The sequence below is a fragment of the Rosa chinensis genome, chromosome 2, assembly GCF_002994745.2.
Source record: "Rosa chinensis cultivar Old Blush chromosome 2, RchiOBHm-V2, whole genome shotgun sequence".
Taxonomy (NCBI): domain Eukaryota; kingdom Viridiplantae; phylum Streptophyta; class Magnoliopsida; order Rosales; family Rosaceae; genus Rosa; species Rosa chinensis.
The window spans coordinates 51,456,533-51,475,106 of NC_037089.1; the positions used below are offsets into that span (position 1 = coordinate 51,456,533).

The 18,574-nt window shown below is 35.8% G+C and overlaps 1 protein-coding gene and 1 long non-coding RNA gene across 4 annotated transcripts; both read left to right on the forward strand.

Annotated features, from left to right (window-relative positions):
* Positions 1 to 2,530: 2,530 nt before the first annotated feature.
* Positions 2,531 to 4,699, forward strand: LOC112190887. 2 transcript variants are annotated; one of them, XR_005807683.1, is made up of 6 exons: positions 2,531 to 2,727; positions 2,897 to 3,067; positions 3,663 to 3,764; positions 3,862 to 3,940; positions 4,063 to 4,446; positions 4,550 to 4,699. It is a non-coding gene; the product is annotated as an uncharacterized LOC112190887 (long non-coding RNA). The 2 variants fall into 2 exon arrangements; XR_005807682.1 differs by lacking the exons at positions 2,531 to 2,727; positions 2,897 to 3,067 and having other exon boundaries at positions 3,074 to 3,764; positions 4,550 to 4,694.
* A 3,145-nt stretch (positions 4,700 to 7,844) lies between these two features.
* LOC112187021 (protein TOPLESS) lies at positions 7,845 to 16,569 on the forward strand. Of its 2 annotated transcripts, none has more exons than XM_024325636.2 (27): positions 7,845 to 8,033; positions 8,433 to 8,568; positions 8,671 to 8,850; positions 8,974 to 9,087; positions 9,172 to 9,330; positions 9,774 to 9,951; positions 10,049 to 10,175; positions 10,261 to 10,370; positions 10,461 to 10,626; positions 10,766 to 10,875; positions 10,996 to 11,065; positions 11,162 to 11,235; positions 11,329 to 11,424; positions 11,501 to 11,596; positions 11,703 to 11,830; positions 11,944 to 12,178; positions 12,261 to 12,422; positions 12,501 to 12,605; positions 12,787 to 12,933; positions 13,270 to 13,380; positions 13,470 to 13,649; positions 13,757 to 13,885; positions 14,042 to 14,137; positions 14,544 to 14,732; positions 14,827 to 14,993; positions 15,673 to 15,947; positions 16,309 to 16,569. In XM_024325636.2, exons 2-26 carry the CDS (start codon positions 8,489 to 8,491, stop codon positions 15,881 to 15,883), a joined length of 3,420 nt encoding a protein of 1,139 aa, XP_024181404.1. In that variant the 5' UTR covers positions 7,845 to 8,033; positions 8,433 to 8,488; the 3' UTR covers positions 15,884 to 15,947; positions 16,309 to 16,569. The 2 variants fall into 2 exon arrangements, with proteins under 2 accessions (XP_024181404.1, XP_024181405.1); XM_024325637.2 differs by having other exon boundaries at positions 15,676 to 15,947.
* Positions 16,570 to 18,574: the final 2,005 nt, after the last annotated feature.

The following is an 18,574-nucleotide window of genomic DNA, read 5'->3' on the forward strand; positions in this document are numbered from 1 at the left end:
TATTTTTTACCGTAATACCCAATTAAGTTATTTTTTATTATTTTTTGTTTACTTTTGGGACAATTTTGCCTTATCTCCCTTTGTCACTTAGAGAGAGAGATTTCGACGGAATATGGTCATCGGCCGATGGAATCCGACTGTCGGAATTTAGCTACCGGTGACCAGAGTCCTACTCCCGGTTTTATTGCCCCCCAATAATACCCAATAGATTTTTTATTGCCCTCCAATAAAAATTTATTGGGAATAATAAAAGTCTTCGACGACCTCTTTGTTAACTTCTGGCAACCTCCGGACCGGTGATTGGAGTCTGGCGTCCTGTTTTATTGTCCCCCAATAATACCAAATAAACATTTTATTGCCCCCAATAAAAATTTATCGGGGGGTAATAAAAGTCTCCAACGACCTCTTTGGGAACCTCCGACCGGTGATACGAGTCCGGATTCCTATGATCGACCGGAACCAGGTGAAGTCTCCAATGACTTTTTAATTATTTGAAGGGTAAACTTGTATTTTTACATTTAAATTGGGTAAGTGGGCACACAAATCTTTTAGAGCAGTAAGTGAGCATTTGTTAGGTCCAAATTGGGTAAATGGTCAAAAGCCCTAACCAAATTGATCATTAGAACACAGTTACAGGATCCTTACAACCAAAGAGCACTACTGATATGACAAAAAGGAGAGAAGCTCGTCTTGAAGAAACGAGGAATATTGGTTATTAAGTGTGCCCAATGCCAGTAAAAAGGTGAGATCCATTCCAGGAGTTCAGTCGTCAGTAAAAATTAAAAAGATAAGTAGATAGCTGAGTAATTAGCTTTCCAGACTACAAAAATAGTGACAAGAGTGCCAAGAAGAGGACGAGCTTGATTGGAGTTCCAACGAGCTGTAGAAACTGACTGATTAAAAACCCTAGGAGTTTTGTCTACTTTGATTTTTTTTTTCCTAATTATAAATCATCAGTCATCTTCTGCTAAAAACAATATAATAATAACATTGCAATTAACCAAAATTAAAAACTAGAAATCATACCCAACTGTTTAGCACCCAATATGTTATTTCAAATAATCACTCCACAATAAAATTTATAGTGATGTAAGTTCTTAGAATAATTGAGCTTCATTGTACTAGTGGATGATACTAATTTTCTCTCACTTGCTTGACCAGTGATTTAAGGTACAAGGACATTTACTATATACTAAGGGGGGTGTATTGTATATGGAATTAGTGGAAGTTTTAAAAAAATCTATGAAATTTAAAAGTCTGGGTGTATTCAATATAGACTTTTAACAATCCATGAAAGTCTTGAGGTATTCAATTATGATTTTTAAAGACTTCATGAATTCCACCAAAATCTAGGGGTATTCAATTAGGACTTTTAAAAATGAATAAAAGTACAGAGGTATTCAAAATATCATTCATACTTATGGAATTAGAAAATCATAGATAATCATGGACTTTGTAGTGTTAACTATACATAACAAATTCCAATAATTTTCCGGCCTCTAGACCAAAGATTTCAAAAAGTCTATCAAAATTTTATCTTCAAAAAAAAAAAAAGGTCTATCAAAGTTATTCTCTCTACGCACGAAGAAGTTTGTCCTTCATCATCTCTCTTTTTTAATTTTTTGTTTTTTCTCTAATTTTTTATGATATCAACTTTTTTTGATACCCAACATGTTCATTGTAATTGTTGAATGTGATTTTTGTTTTTTTTTTTTTTTTCAATTGTGATACTTCGAACCCTAATAGCAATAAAAATGATTCTAAAACTCAAATATTATGGTCTAACCCTAAGACCTTGAACCATACTAAATTTTATCTTATTAATTAATTATTCTCATTAATTTGAATTTATATTATGGTTCAAAAAAAGGTTGAACAATTGAATTTCAATTGATTGATTATAGATCAAGACATTGATCAATATTGCTACAATATATGTTAATCGGTGAAAACAAAATTAATGAGAATAATTAACCATAAACATCAAGTGATCTATATTGTATATTTATGTTATTGGGAGATTATGAATGAGAACAAACTCGCTAGACAGACTAACAATCATTTATTTGAGTCAATTTCTATTAGATGATACTGGAGCATTGAATAGACAATAAGTTATTATTTTGTTTTGTGTTTGGGCTGCATTTGTTTTTTTATATATTTTTTTAATATATTTTGTACATCCTAGGAAATCTGTAGAAGTCGTTCATAATAAAGTATATAGATTTTCATGAATCAATAAAAGTCTGTTGCTAAAATCAATGGTTTTAAGAAATCCATAACAATCTATCGACTTTTTAAAGAGTCTGTGGACTTTTCAAAAAGTCTGTCATTTAAAAAAAGTCTGCACAAATCCAAATACAATACACCTCCCTAAAGCTCCTGCACTATTCATTCTACTGTTCATCTTGGGGGTGAGAAATGACACTTTTGCCCTCTATTTTTCCTCAACTTACGGCGCTGCCATGATCGTACAAATATCTGTTTTCAATTGTTCGGGAAGCCTCCATTTACACCGACTTCAATTATCTCGATCTCTAACTGAGTCGGCGATGTGAGTGATGGGTTAGACTTTCAACTCTAGCGTCTGTTTCTGATCTTCTTTCTTTTTTTATAAGGGATTATTAGTCTTTGTCCTATCTGATCCAAGATAGGCTTGATGTATTTCTCTTTGTGAGCTCTTTTGGGGATTGGAGGAGAACACAGTATTAAAACAAATTGATTGAGGTATGAAGCTGTGTTTTTGTTTCCGTTTTAGAACTGGGTATTTGGTTCAAACTTATCAATAAAGCATCAAAATTTTGACCACAATTGATTTTGATTTTGATAATCAAGATTGAGATTTTATTGAGTTCGATTGGTCATTGAAAGGGTTTCCATATTTTTGTTTTTGTAGGCAATGGAAGAGATGAGTTTTGCAGGTAATGGAAGTCTCGCTTTATATATAGAGATTTAAGCCAAAGCAGCCATCGAGGCCTCTCCATTTCCATTGATTTAGTCTCCCCAAGCTAAAACTCCCCCTCTGAGATAAATACCCATTTTCCCCTTTCTTTATTTACATTTCATGGTATGTGCTTTTGTTCTATTGCTCTGTTTGGCTGCTTAGAAACTGAAATAACTGTAATTTGGATTTCACAGCACTTGAGAATTCATCAAAGTTTGGTTTTTGATTAAAGGTTTCAACTTCCTTGCCTCTAGAACTGAAATGAATGAGTATATTCATGGTGTTTAGTGATAATTGGACATACAGTTGCTTAGTAATTACTGTAAATTGTGATCATAGGAAACAAGAACAGCATAATGTTATGATTTTGGACAAAAGTTGTTTACTTTTAATGAGAATTGATTTCAAATTATTCCTTCAACAACAACAAATAGTGATAACCTTTATGCCCAAGATTTAGATATAAGAAAGAAATTATCTGCATTCTAGGTGTTTAATAATTAAATGGATAAGGTTGGGGGATCTCACAAAGTTCAATTTCTTTATTACTTGACAGAATTATTTGTTTGCTTTTAAGAATCTTATATTATTTCTCTCCAACAACAATTATTAGATCTGTAATTGGAATTGAATAATAGCATAAATGGCATAAACAAAGCCACAAAGGAACCTAGCTAGCTCAATGACGATGTCTTTCTATTGTGGGGACTGTGAACAGAGCCTTTGAATCGTTTTGTTTCATGAGTTGGTTCAGGATAAAGCCGTCAAGATATTGATCAATCCAATGGCTCTCATGCATGTTATTGGAACTTCTTCTCAGGTTGGCCTCCTCAAAATTCATTTGAGGTTAACTGAAATTGTGGGTATTTCAGGTTCATTTATTATTTGGAACTGAATACTATCTTCAAATTTTGCAGGTATGACACATCAGCAACTTATTGATCATGGACACCAAATGATGGATGAGACTGATCAAGCGATTGATAGAGCACAAAGGTTGGTTCATCTTCAATATCTGATTTCATCACTAGACAAACATTTGTTCCTTCTCCGAGGCATTGTTATAATTTTAATTCATTTTTAAGTTGAACTTTTCTTTGTCTTTCTCTTTATAATAGGTTCTTCATCAGACTACCAACTGAGGACTATGACTTTGAATGCTTTTGGGGTTTTCTGCAGTATATGCAGGTTTTAAGTTCTGATTTTTAGTGAAGATACTAAGGTAAAGACATACTAATTTCTCTATTTTCAACCTTTTTCCTTCTTTTTTTTCCCCCCTAATTCCTTTCGAATTTTGATTTTTTGTTAGCTGATTTCAATATTTTTTGTTATTAGTATATGTTTATTTCTTAACTGTTTTTATGTTGTTACCTTTTCTACAGCTTCCTCTGCCATATCTTAAAGTCGGATATCTTACTGTACGACCGGTACGGAAACCAATTGCATGCCATAGTGATTGGCTATGATCACTATTTATTTTGAACAATGAAGAGCTTCAACATGTAATTCTTTATACTGATTCATAATTCTTCATTTATTTAGTGTGTGTATTAAGAAAAGAAATATTACGTGCACACCTAAACCCTATCTAAATCCCTTCAGCAGGTCACCAAAGGTGACAAAAAGCAAGCAGAAGATCAAGAGATACAGTTATGAAAGTTAATATTCCAGATATATGTTCTGTTACAGTTTGGCACCAGATATGAGATCAATGAAATTCATCAACAAGTCTTACCTACAAAATTGTTGACAACAACAAATCCCGCAGCAATGTGCGGGTTTCATTTCCAGTACATATCTATATCATGTGCCGTTGCTATAAGATTAATTAAAATCTCTTTTCCTATGAAATTTTTTTTAAAAAAATCCACACCAATCATGTTACCTTCTTTGTTAATCTCTTAATAATATGTGCTTAATTGTCATTGAATTTTAATTTCAGTAGAGAATAATAAGACAGTTAGACTGAGTTTGTTTTCCTCATTATTCCCCATTATTTTAATTTAAATCTAATTGTTGCTAAGCACAACTAAGTAATCTTGTTCACATGTCACTTCATTCTCTAGCCCTACTTTATATATATCCGTTGCTATAAGATTAATTAAAATCTCTTTTCCTGTAAAAAAAAAAATTAAAAAAATCCACTCCAATCATATGTTACCTTCTTTGTTAATCTCTTGGTCATATGTGCTTAGTTGTCATTGAATTTTAATTTCAGTAGAGAATAATAAGACAGTTAGACTAAGTTAATGAGAATTTCTCATTATTCCACATTATTTTAATTTAAATCTAATTGTTGTTGAGCACAACTAAGTATGTGAACAAATATCTCTTCATCAAGAAATACATTTTCAGTTTTCTCTCTAAAGAGCTACAAGAAACCCGGAGTGCCCTAGGTCAAGGTTTTCATAAATTCTGCTTGTCTGTCTGCGTTCGGGATCTGTGAAGGTTCGCCTGGCTTCTATTGGGCTGCTGCCGGACGGGAGTGAGCGCTCTTTGCTCGGGAAGTTCAAAGGGAGAGGCATCGGGCTCAAGGTATTGGACGAGGCTGGGTGGGTTTTCAGACGAAATCTCTGGGTGTGTTCATGTCTCGTTGTGCAGGGACGGGACTCAGACGTGAGCTCTGCAGATTAAGGTAGCGGCGGTTATGCTGGTTTGAGCGACGGTGTAGTTATGACGAGCTGTGCGGCGATGAGGATCTGGAGGATCCGGGCGGTTTGTGATTTTGGTGGGGTGTGCGACGAGGATAAGCGGTGGCCGTTATATGCTGGTCGGCGCAGCAAGTTATAGTGGACAGGTGGATGGAGTAGACGGCGCTGCATGGGCGCACGTAGGAGATGAAGTTTGGGCCTGCTCCAAATCCTACTAGGCCTTGTAGTTTTGGGCTTCTCCTTTTGGGCTACCCTATTAGGCCTTTAATTGGGTTAGGGTTTTGGCCCTTAGCCCAACTCTATGTTTTTGACTTTTTATCTAATTACAATAATTTTCTTGTATTAGGAACCTAGATCTCTAGTGCTTCCGGTGTTTTACCAATGGATGATCCCTGCTACCTCTACATATTTGAATGTATAATGAGTATGCCTATTTCTATGTACCACTGTGGGTACTACCACTATCTTCTTGCCTGTATATGTCCTTAAATGACAACGGAACGGCCTATTCTGACTTGTGATGAATATACTACTTCCGCCCCAAGAGCTTGATTAAAAAAAAAAAAACTAAGTATGTGAACAAGATTGTCACTTCACTATCTAGCCCTACCTTATATATATATATATATATATATATATATATAATTTTATATCAAAATAAAATGTGCTGAAATTCTTAATATCATTTATGAAAATTTTGGTCAACTACCCAAGGATGTTTGGTCTAGCGGAAACTTGGCTATACTTGCAAGTTGGGCGAATGTGAGTTAGATATTCAAAGAGATTTAGCGTTGGATCATCTACTTGTGAAAAATACCTCATGGGGAGAGCTTTATCTATATCAAATTTCGACTCAGAGCAGTAGCACACTATGTCACTATTTTGCGAATGTAACTAAAAAAAAATTTTGGTCTCCTGGTCCAAATTTAGGAGTCTAAGATCATTTTTAGCAAACTCTCTATTTTGGCTCTTTAGCTATTATGGATAGCATATTTAGCTTTTTATCGATTTTAGCAGCTACACCATACTTCTAAGTGGCTCTTCATTATAACTTTTAACTATCTCGCACCTACATATAGAAATCGAGATGAGGCTCCTTATAATTTATAACATTCATTTTAAATTATTTTATGTAATTTATAAATATTTTAAAAATATTTAATCTTCATTTAAAAAATAATATAAATTTAAAATTAGTTAAAATAGAGAGTACGATGCAGTCATGCAGACGTATTTTTAAAATAGCTAACTAAAATGATTTTTTAGTTATTTTAACTAAAATTTAATTAAAAAATGACTACAATTATTAAAAATGGTCTAAACCACTCAATATTAATGGACGGGCTACAATTATTAACTTTTAGTCGTAAAATCCATTATTATTTTCTTCAAAAGGCAATAAGGGACCAAGAAAAGGACAGCATGCTTATGTTGACATTTTCCTTCTTCGTTAAGAAGAATAAAAAAAATAAAAAAAACATTTCCTTTGTTGATAAGAATGGTACATCGTCTATTAATGGATTACGTACCCCTCGAGACTGAGATGGACAAAACCCCACGTCACGAATAGAAAACCCCAAACTTTACACACCTCTTTATTAGCTTCGTAACCATCCCACTAATCAAATTCTCCAAACGATATATCGTGATAATCTCCTCAATTTATCGCGACGATAATACACCTCTAATCGCAATCATGACCTATATCACTGTATCACGTGATATTCAATGACTTCCCGGGAGTGGCCCAGTGGCATGCCTCGTAATACTTCTCGAAATCTGGGGGCGAAAGGGTTTTCGGGGGAGGGGTCCGAGAAAGCTTGTCGTTTTTCAAGGGGATCTGGTGGTAGTGAAAATCGCTATCCGGGATAGTTTCACCTACATTTCAGTTAGGCCTTCGATTCCATCCCATTGGTCAATTCTTCTTCTAACATCCCAGGTCAAACTTCTAATCCAGTCCCGCGTCTCCTATTGGATGACTACCCTGGAAGCCGCCGCAGGCGATTATTCTCTGCCGTGTGTATCTGCTGAATAACAGTTGTCAGCTAGAGATTCCGCGCCGGTGGACTCGACAAATGCAGCCGGCTTAGTGGGACCCATCTCTCCCTGGACCTATCATAAGTACATCGACCTATCACCAGGACCTATCACAAGAAACCATAAGCTATCGGGTGATAAGCGAGCGTGGTTATCATCCATCATCCTCTTTTATCTGTCGCCTCCTCCTATAAAAACCACCCATTTCTGCAAGTTTAATGTCTCCTCCCCGTCTCTCTATATATAATACAAAATATGGTAGAGAGAGAAAGAAACAGAGTTTACTATTAAGCTTCAGGAGAGAGAAAGCTTCTTCCTCTGAGCTCCGGTTTCTCTCTTCTTCTTCTTCTTGTTTCTGGGTCCCTGTGGTTTGGTTTGCTTGTTCTGATTTGGTTCTCAAGGTGAGAGCTTTCTCTCTCTGTTTTTTTTTTTTGGAATCTCTTGACTTTTAGGTTTTTTGTTTTTTTGGGCTGATATTTTTGTTAGGGGGTTTTGCTCATGTCTGACCTTTTTCTTTTGCATCTTCGATTCGTCTTAAAGCTGCTTTATTTGCGTCTTTGATCCTCAAAAAAGTTAAAACTTTTGTCTATCTTAAAATCCTGGAATTGTAAGATGTGTAGTCAGAGCATCTGAAATAATGGGCAGAATGGGGTTTTAGTTTTATGATCTAGTTCTGGGTATGCGCGTTTTGAATTTTTGCTTTAATTTGAATTTTTTTGTGTGGAGTTTTGAGCTATTTGGACTTGACCCAAATTCATATTTGTGTGATTTTTTAATGTTATTAGTTTATGGTGTTGCAGATCTAGTTATCTGGGTTTGGGTTTGGAATCGAAGACGACCAGACTGGGCGGTCAAGATGTCTTCCCTCAGTAGGGAGCTTGTGTTCCTGATCTTGCAGTTTCTAGATGAGGAAAAATTCAAAGAGACTGTTCACAAGTGGGGCTTGCTTCTAATTTTTTATTATTTTTTTTGGGTTTCTTATTTTTGTTGATTATATACTGGTAGTGCCTCATTAATTGCATTTTTGAAATTTAATAGGCTAGAACAGGAATCTGGGTTTTTCTTCAATATGAAATATTTTGAGGATGAGGTGCATAATGGCAATTGGGATGAAGTAGAGAAGTACCTCTCTGGGTTCACTAAAGTGGACGATAACCGCTACTCCATGAAAATATTTTTCGAGATAAGGAAGCAGAAGTATCTCGAGGCATTGGACAAGTAAGCTTATAATGTTTCACTTTAAGTTCATTTTGTTGTAGGAACTGCAACTCTTTTTGGAGTTTTTTTTTTTTATCTGGATTGAGGAATTTTGTTGTAATGAGACTGTTTGGACTTTAATAGGCATGACCGGTCCAAAGCGGTGGACATATTGGTGAAGGATTTAAAGGTTTTTGCCACATTTAATGAAGAACTTTTCAAGGAAATCACTCAGCTTTTGACACTGGATAATTTTAGGTATGGTCATTGTGTTAATGATTCCAGTCTTGTTTAAAAAGGAGTCGTAGGAGATGGGCAATAAAATGGTCTCTTGCATTGTAGGGAGAATGAACAGCTATCCAAATATGGAGATACAAAGTCTGCCAGGGCGATTATGCTGGTTGAACTTAAGAAACTGATTGAGGCGAACCCCTTATTCCGTGATAAATTGCAATTCCCAAACCTCAAAAATTCGAGGCTGCGAACTCTGATTAACCAAAGGTAATTTCCCAGAAATTTCTCTTCAATTAGATAACATTAGCCGTGCACTTCAATTGTGATTTATAGCTGATTTTGTAAGTGGTGATCTTAGTTAATATTGTCATGTGTTAGTTGGAATGATGCGTCCTATGGCATTCAGAATGAAAATTTCATGAAATTGATAGTTATAGCTAATGAATTGCTACATTGAATGATGTAACAGAAGAAAAAAACCGTCAATATTCCAATAATTCCCATAACAGTGAATCTTAATTCAATAACGTTGTAGCATAGGGGCCTGGTGTATATGAGTGTGTCCTGGAAAGTCTACGTTGACATTGGTACACTAGTTCATTCCAGCTTCTGGTGTTAGAAATTTTCAGGCACCAGTCACTAGTACTCGTGCACATTATGCCCTTTCTGGTTTTACATAGAGAGAACTGATATTTCCTCCTAAGTTACAGCTTAAATTGGCAGCATCAGCTTTGTAAGAATCCAAGGCCGAATCCAGATATAAAAACTCTTTTTGTGGATCACTCATGCGGACAACCCAATGGTGCTCGGGCCCCGTCACCTGCAAACAATCCATTGCTTGGATCCTTACCAAAAGCTGGAGGATTTCCTCCTCTAGGTGCACATGGGGTGGGTTATCACTCTTACTGGTAGTGTAATATAAGGGTTTAGGTAGTGATTCTGTCCTGAAAAAGCTCTTATTAATGTGCTTGGCCTTGTATTTCAGCCCTTTCAACCTACACCAGCCCCGGTTCCAATACCTCTTGCAGGTTGGATGTCTAATGCTTCTACTGTTACTCATCCAGCAGTTTCTGAAGGAGGAGCTATTGGTCTTGGTGGTCCCTCGATAACAGGTAACATATCATTTTCTTACTAGTGCGGCTCTTAGTTTTACTGTACAATATGATTCTGATTGAGGTGTTTCATTATATTGTATAGCTGCCTTGAAACATCCAAGGACTCCTCCAACTAACCCTTCTGTAGATTACCCGTCTGGGGATTCTGATCATGTTTCTAAGCGAACAAGACCCATGGGACTTTCCACTGAGGTAACTACATATTTGTAGCTATCAGCTTTTGAATATTGATCTTGTGTTCTTCCTGGTTTACCTTTTATTTACATTTCTTTCTTTGTGCAGGTAAATCTCCCTGTTAACATATTGCCAGTGACATTTCCGGGTCACAGTCACAGTCAGGCGTTGAATGCACCTGATGACTTGCCAAAGAACGTCGCACGAACTTTAAATCAGGGTTCATCGCCCATGAGCATGGATTTTCATCCTGTTCAGCAGACTCTGCTTCTTGGTTTGTATTTTACAATTGTCCCTTACTTTCATCTGTAGACTTTAGGTTCACAGCTATCTTTCCTAATAGGTTTATCCATTGCTTGCTTGCTGTTCATGTTGGCAATTAATTGTTGGTTGTTCTTAACGTGATGCTTCAGTTGGTACCAATGTGGGGGACATAGGGCTGTGGGAAGTTGGATCCAGGGAGCGACTGGTTTTAAGGAACTTCAAAGTTTGGGATGTTAGTACTTGTTCAATGCCTCTACAGGTCTGTCCTTTTCTATCCTCACTCATGAAAGACAAAAAAGTTGTGCATGCTCTGTTGTTTATGCCTTTATGGTTGTATGATTTAATGGACTGAAAAGTAATTTGTTTTCATATGATTCAGGCTGCTCTGGTAAAGGATCCTGGTGTTTCTGTTAACCGTGTGATTTGGAGCCCTGATGGTTCTTTATTTGGTAAGCTAGGACCACATTGAAGTACCCGTGGTGTATGTGATCTGTGCACTATTTAAGGTGTGGATTGCTTTAATTGATGTATCCATTACTATACAGGTGTTGCTTACTCAAGGCACATTGTTCAAATATATTCTTATCACGGAGGTGATGATATACGACAACACTTAGAGGTACAATCTTGAGGGTACTCCTTTCATTGTTTTTTACCCTACTTGATCTAAAAGTTTGCCGTATTGATGAAAACTCTGTAATTACTATCATAGATTGATGCTCATGTTGGTGGAGTAAATGATCTAGCATTCTCCCACCCCAATAAGCAGCTTTGTGTAATAACCTGTGGGGATGACAAGACAATCAAGGTTGGTAACGGATGTTTGCTTGTCTAATTGGAAGAAAATTTTCTGTTCCTTTGCTGATGTTCCTTTGTAATTTTAGGTGTGGGATGCTGCGACTGGTTCAAAACAGTATACTTTTGAAGGTCATGAGGCTCCGGTTTATTCTGTCTGCCCACATTATAAGGAAAATATTCAGGTGGTCCAATGTTTTTAGCTTTTGCATGCTCACACCTTTGCATGTCTTTGTCTAGTTCCTAGTCTGTCTTAGTTTCTGATGTTCATCTTTTTGTTTTGCGCTTCAGTTTATCTTTTCAACGGCACTGGATGGAAAAATAAAGGCCTGGCTCTATGACAATTTGGGATCTCGAGTTGATTATGATGCTCCTGGTCGCTGGTGCACAACCATGGCATACAGTGCTGATGGCACAAGGTTAATAACTTAATACACATTGCTTGTATCTTTGCTCTTGACTTGCATGGGCAGACTACATGATTGTTTATTTATCTTTCCCCTTTTCCTTGGTGGTGGGTGGCTTTTTGCAGGCTCTTTTCATGTGGGACAAGTAAAGATGGTGAGTCATATATTGTTGAATGGAATGAAAGTGAAGGGGCAGTGAAAAGGACCTATCAAGGCTTCCGCAAGCGTTCTTTTGGTGTTGTGCAATTTGATACTACGAAAAACCGGTTTTTGGCTGCTGGTGATGATTTCTCTATTAAATTCTGGGACATGGACAATGTTCAGCTTCTAATGACAGTTGATGCTGATGGAGGCCTCCCGGTAGGTTCATTCTGTTCAAGTAAATTGAAATTATCGCATTCTACAATACTATTTTCTCATTTTTACTCTTCCTAATATCTAGGCAAGCCCCCGTATCCGCTTTAACAAGGATGGCACTCTCTTGGCTGTATCTGCCAATGAGAATGGGATTAAAATTTTGGGCAATGCAGATGGTGTTCGGCTGTTGCACACATTTGAGAATCTTTCTTATGATGCATCAAGGTCCTCTGAAGTTGTGACAAAGGTTATTTCTCAGATGATAAGTTTTTGCTGTACTTATTCCTTTTTAAACTACCCCTATCTAACATTTGAGCTCTTTCAGCCTGCAATGAACCCAATTTCTGTTGCTGCTGCCGCCGCCGCTGCAGCTGCTACAAGTGCTGGACTGGCTGAGAGAAATGCATCTGCGGTTGCTGTTTCTGGAATGGTTCGTTGGATATGCTTGTTCTTCTGTATAAATTTAACTATTATGATTTTGCTCTGTATGCCTTTAATTTGCAATTACCTCTATTTTTTTTTTTTTGCTTTGATTTTCCTTTTTTATATGTCTATTAGAGTTAAAGGTCTAATTTATGATTCTTTAATTAATCAAACTATTTTCTTACCAGAATGGGGATGCTAGGAACTTGGGGGATGTGAAACCTAGAATAACTGAAGAATCCAATGACAAATCAAAGATTTGGAAACTCACTGAAATCAACGAACCGTCTCAATGTCGTTCCTTGAGGCTACCTGAAAATATGAGAGTAACCAAGGTACAGTATGTGCCAACTTATTTTCTTGGAAAGTTCATGGCATATTGATGCATTTGTGAATCTGCAAAGCGCGGTTGTGATTTATGGAAACTCTAGGACCCCTTTTTTGCCCATGATGATCCTCTATGTTGCTTGTGACAGTAATTTCTATTCATAGTGGTTTAAGAAAAAGGTAGTATTTTCAATGATTTAATGCTGGTCTTTAGAGAGTTGAAATATTGATGACAGAAGTCATATTTGCATTTGCACTTTTCATTTTTTGTGATGCATCAGTGAGTTCTGCAAGGGGCATATTTTGTATCCTTTATGGTATTCTCATTAGCTTGATGTTTACAGATATCAAGATTAATCTATACAAATTCTGGTAATGCAATTCTGGCATTAGCATCGAATGCCATCCATTTGCTCTGGAAATGGCAAAGGAATGATCGCAATTCTGTTAGCAAGGTGATGCAGAAAAGTTTCCCTGTTTGTTCTTTCAGTGTAAATTTAAAAATTCAGTTTTGTAATATCCAAATAATTGATGTATCCTGCAGGCAACTGCCAGTGTTTCACCTCAACTCTGGCAGCCAACAAGTGGCATTCTAATGACAAATGATGTTACTGACACAAGTCCTGAAGAAGCTGTTCCTTGCTTTGCTTTATCCAAGAATGATTCTTATGTAATGTCGGCTTCTGGCGGAAAGATTTCCCTCTTCAATATGATGACATTTAAGGTAAGCATCTTCAAATAATCAAATTTTTTGTTTGTTAAAACCTCTTTTTTTTTTTTTTTTTTTCTTTTTCCGCTTGACTAATCCCTATTTCTTGTTTGTAAGAGCAGACGATGACAACTTTCATGCCACCACCACCTGCAGCAACATTTCTTGCTTTCCATCCTCAAGATAACAATATTATAGCTATTGGCATGGATGATTCTACAATTCAGATATATAATGTCCGTGTGGATGAGGTATGGTGCGGTATATAGTTAATTACCTGCACTGCATGTACTGTATTAGATGGTTGTTATTTAGCTGTAATTTTCTTGATGCAGGTTATATTAATTACTTGCAGTGCACGTACTGTATTAGATGGTTGTTATTTAGTTGTAATTTTCTTGACGCAGGTTAAGAGCAAGCTTAAAGGTCACTCTAAAAGGATAACTGGCCTAGCATTCTCTCATGTATTAAATGTGCTAGTTTCATCAGGAGCAGATGCTCAGGTACACCTAATCAGATCTTGTTCTTATGTAGTTTTACTACTGTGATGGTAGTCCAAAATCTAATCAGATGCCCAGATATCTTTCCTGCAAAAAATCTCTTATATATAACTGAGGAAAGCTAATATATTTAACAGGCATACAAATTACCAAAACTCACAGATTACTGGGAAATCTAAGGTCTATATACAGTTTTTATAGGACAAATGTGCTCTAGTTTCCTAGTCTACATGCATTTGTTTACATATTCACACTTGTTCACAGCATTTCCAGTGCCTCCATATTGAAAAGTAAATTGAGTAGTGTGTGAAATCTGTAATTACCACGATAAAATTATTTCTCAGTGATCAGGTATGTTTGTGAGGCAAAACTAACATGCAGTTTGGTTATGATTCCTCCTCTTCTTCAGGTTTGTGTGTGGAATTCTGATGGATGGGAAAAACAGAAGAGCAGATTCTTGCAGCTTCCAGCTGGGAGAACACCATCTTCAGTGTCAGATACTCGCGTTCAGTTTCATCAGGATCAGGCACATTTCTTGGTTGTGCATGAGACTCAGCTGGCCATATTTGAAACAACAAAACTAGAATGTGTAAAGCAGGTACGTGTATTTGTTTTTAGGTGCATATATTTGAAGATTTATTGGCTCGTTTCCATTTTTTATCCATTAACTAAATCCTATTCTCTTTTTTTAGTGGCTCCCACGTGAGTCTGCTGCCCCCATCTCCCATGCAACATTCTCATGCGATAGCCAGCTTATTTATGCCAGCTTTTTAGACGCAACCGTGTGCGTCTTCAGTGCTGCAAATCTCAGACTACGATGTCGTATTAATCCTCCTGTTTATCTTCCTGCCAATGTCAGGTACTTTCGTCTCCCAATTGGTCAACTCCACTTTTTATATTTTTTTTATTTTTTATTTTTTAATTTAGGTTCGGGAATATGTTTGAACTTGAGTTTTCAAAAATAAATTGTTGAGTTCTGGTTCTGCAATTCATGGGACTAATAGGACAGACATGAGGCAACTCAATTCCAAGTTTCATAAGAACCCCAAATTGCCCTCCTGCCATGTACACTAAGTAGGGATCCACAGAGAAGTGCAAAATTCCATGAACACATAAATTGAAAATGACTTAAATGTCTAATTAAAGCAATTATTTGAGATGAGCTATTGACCAATTTCATTAGATGATATAAGAAGAAACCTGCGTCGTATTACATTTTAGGCAAAGGATGGGCTTCACGTGTTAATTAGAGTGAAAAAGTTCTATGCATTCCAAACAGATGAGTTTTCTTCAAATGGTATATGAGCTGAATTGAGTCTTAGATGTTCACTAATGCATACATATTTAAGGATCTCTTTGAAGTACTATTAATTTAATATAGGAAATCAATTCCATTGGGGAAAGAGTAAACCTCATTTAAGGATCTCTTTGAAGTACTATTAATTTAATATAGGAAATCAATTCCATTGGGGAAAGAGTAAACCTCCTAGGTTTGTAATAGCTTTTGTTGATTCCAGCACTTTGCTTCCTGTGTGCAGCAGTTCTAATGTACAGCCCCTCGTGATTGCGGCACATCCACAAGAACCAAACCAGTTTGCTCTAGGACTATCAGATGGTGCGGTTCATGTGTTTGAGCCCCTTGAATCAGAAGGCAAATGGGGTGTGCCTCCACCTGTTGAAAATGGGTCTGCAAGCAGTTTGCCAGCTACTCAAGTTGGAAATTCAAGTTCTGATCAAGCTCAGAGATGATCAAGTGGCTGGCAGAGCACAAGTTCTTTTACATGCTTGGCTTGCTGGCCCAGTTCAAATATAGGTATGCTTTACATATGACGAGTCCTTATTTTCTTTTCTAATTGTTAATTTAACATTTGAAATCATCGCTGGTTTGAGCATTATCAAGGTTGTGTCTTTCACAATAACTGGTGCATTTTTAAGGCGTAATTCAACCTTTTATGGTAACGCCCTTAGTGTTGACCAATATAGTTGGTCCATCATTATGATGTTGAATTGACAAATACTTGAACTATGTAACAATTGCATGTAGTGTATCCACAATGAGCTGGTTAGAAAGCAGCTATGTACCTGTGTTTTCCAGAGCACTTAATCATTTAATATATTTTTCTTTCACCCTTTCTGCTTTTAAATTAGTTCATTTTCTTTTTGCATTTTTGCAGTTTGTGGTTCCTCATGCAAAGTAATTTACTGAAGGAATGATGTGCAGATATGTAGATTTAACTTGTTGGTTAAGAATCTCTAGGTAAGTTCTGTAGGAGTATTATTGGCAGTGTATTAAATTACGGAAGAATTTTATGTTTCTCCCTTATGTTTTTATTTATTGCAGCTGAGAAATATAATTCAAGTTTGTTTTTGTTGCGGTTCTTACTTTTCATGTTTGTTTTACAGTTATCGTTACTGGTTTTTATGTTATCATTTAATTTGGGGTGATCAGTATTGTCGTCCTTACAGGGGTGTGTGTGTGTGTGTTTTTATGGAAATAAGATATTGCTATTTTGCAATTTATTAGCGAATTACCCAGTTCTATAAACTTCAGCACTTAAGTCCTTTTAAAATGTAAAATCAGATGCAGCCTCGGATATAAAGTTAGATATGACATAAGTCGCGAAGTTTTCACCAATCTTCTTTACTCGGTACTTGAAAACAAGGCTGACAAATCAAGATTACTACAAAACCAAGCGCTTTATTAAGGCTTAGTTTGACATAACTTATGTTTTGTGAAAAACTGCTTGACATATATAAGTAACTAGCCTTCTTCATACATGCTCTGCATGTGTATTAATTTTTCTTGAAGAAAAAAAAAATGAAAAAAAACAGTTATTGCAGAGAGAATAGTTAGAGAAAGTAGGAGTGTGGGATAATTTCTTTTTAACTTTCTAATAAAAATTTATTTTATAATTTTTCAATTTATCTTTGTGATTTAATTTATTTTTTAATTTTTTTAATATTTCAAGGTTAAATCTGTCAAAATTTTCAATTTTGGCTAACAAAGCCTATTCTCTTAATAATAATATAGATAAAAGGTGTTTGGTAAAAAAAAAAATTTTATTTTAAAAGTTACATTATTAAGCTGCTGTTTATAAAAGTTGGTAAAAGATAGTTTTCATAAGTTAAAAATTACAGTTACGTACGATTTAAGCCAAGTTATTCTAAGTTGGTCCCAACTGCTATGTATGATTAAAAATAAAATAGAGTTTAGTTTGCAATTTTCATCATTAGCAATCACTGTTTCATAAGAAACGAGAAACAAAGACTTTAAATTTACATTGGTTCCAGAGATTTTATATTTATATTTTATTTATTTGAAAATACTCGAGCTTTGGCCATAGAGCTAGTTGTGGATTAAGATTGACTCTCCAACCAAGAGAGATCCCCTCCCTTAAGGTCTCGTTTGGTTTAAGGTTTAAGTAATTTCTTTGTCTTTTTCATAGGATGAGAAATTAAATTTTCTATGAAATTTCCTTTATGGTTTTTGATAATATAAAGAAAGTTATCAAGAAATTTATAATTAATGCAATAAAATAATGAAAAATGAGTAATAAATGCAAAGAAAGAAATGAACAAAATGAATCAATTGGAGGTATGGAAGTAACCACTTTCCCTTATATTTTCTCTTCATTCAGAAAAATGTTTTATTTCCTTTTACATCCCAAATACAAAAAATGATTGAGTTTCATTCTTCAATGGCTCTAATTCCATGAATCAAACGAGGCCTAAATTCAAATGCACTCGAAAAGTTTGACAAGAATACTTGCAACCTTGGTCAACCTGTGTCTCAAGTTTGGGCTCATTTCCACGATGTACTGTTATCATGTAGAACTTCGATCCAATATTTGTCATCAAACTCTTTACAGTTATGGTATGGTAAGTTTTAAACAACTACCAGTAGAAATGACATTATCTGATAGGGCCAAAAATGAGAAAGAGAAGAAGGTTTGTTGGCTGTCATCAAACTCTTTACAGTTATGGTATGGTAAGTTTTATACAACTACCAGTAGAAATGACATTATCTGATAGGGCCAAAAATGAGAAAGAGAAGAAGGTTTGTTGGCTGTCATCAAACTCTTTACAGTTATGGTATGGTAAGTTTTATACAACTACCAGTAGAAATGACATTATCTGATAGGGCCAAAAATGAGAAAGAGAAGAAGGTTTGTTGGCTAAAGCTTGCTAGCATTCCTCAGTTTTACTGGGCTTATGAAGAGCATGCAATTATTGCTTTACCGTTATCTAATTACAAGAGGGTCATATTGTCTACAATGCTGATTTGATTGAAATTATATTTCTTTTCTGATTCACCCTCAAATTGACATGCCAAGTTTGATCTAGTGGCCACAATATCAGTAATGTTCTCCTGATTACCTACATCCTTAGTCAAATCAGTAGTTCGACATGCTGCTTTTTAGTTACGAATTAGTCCCACTT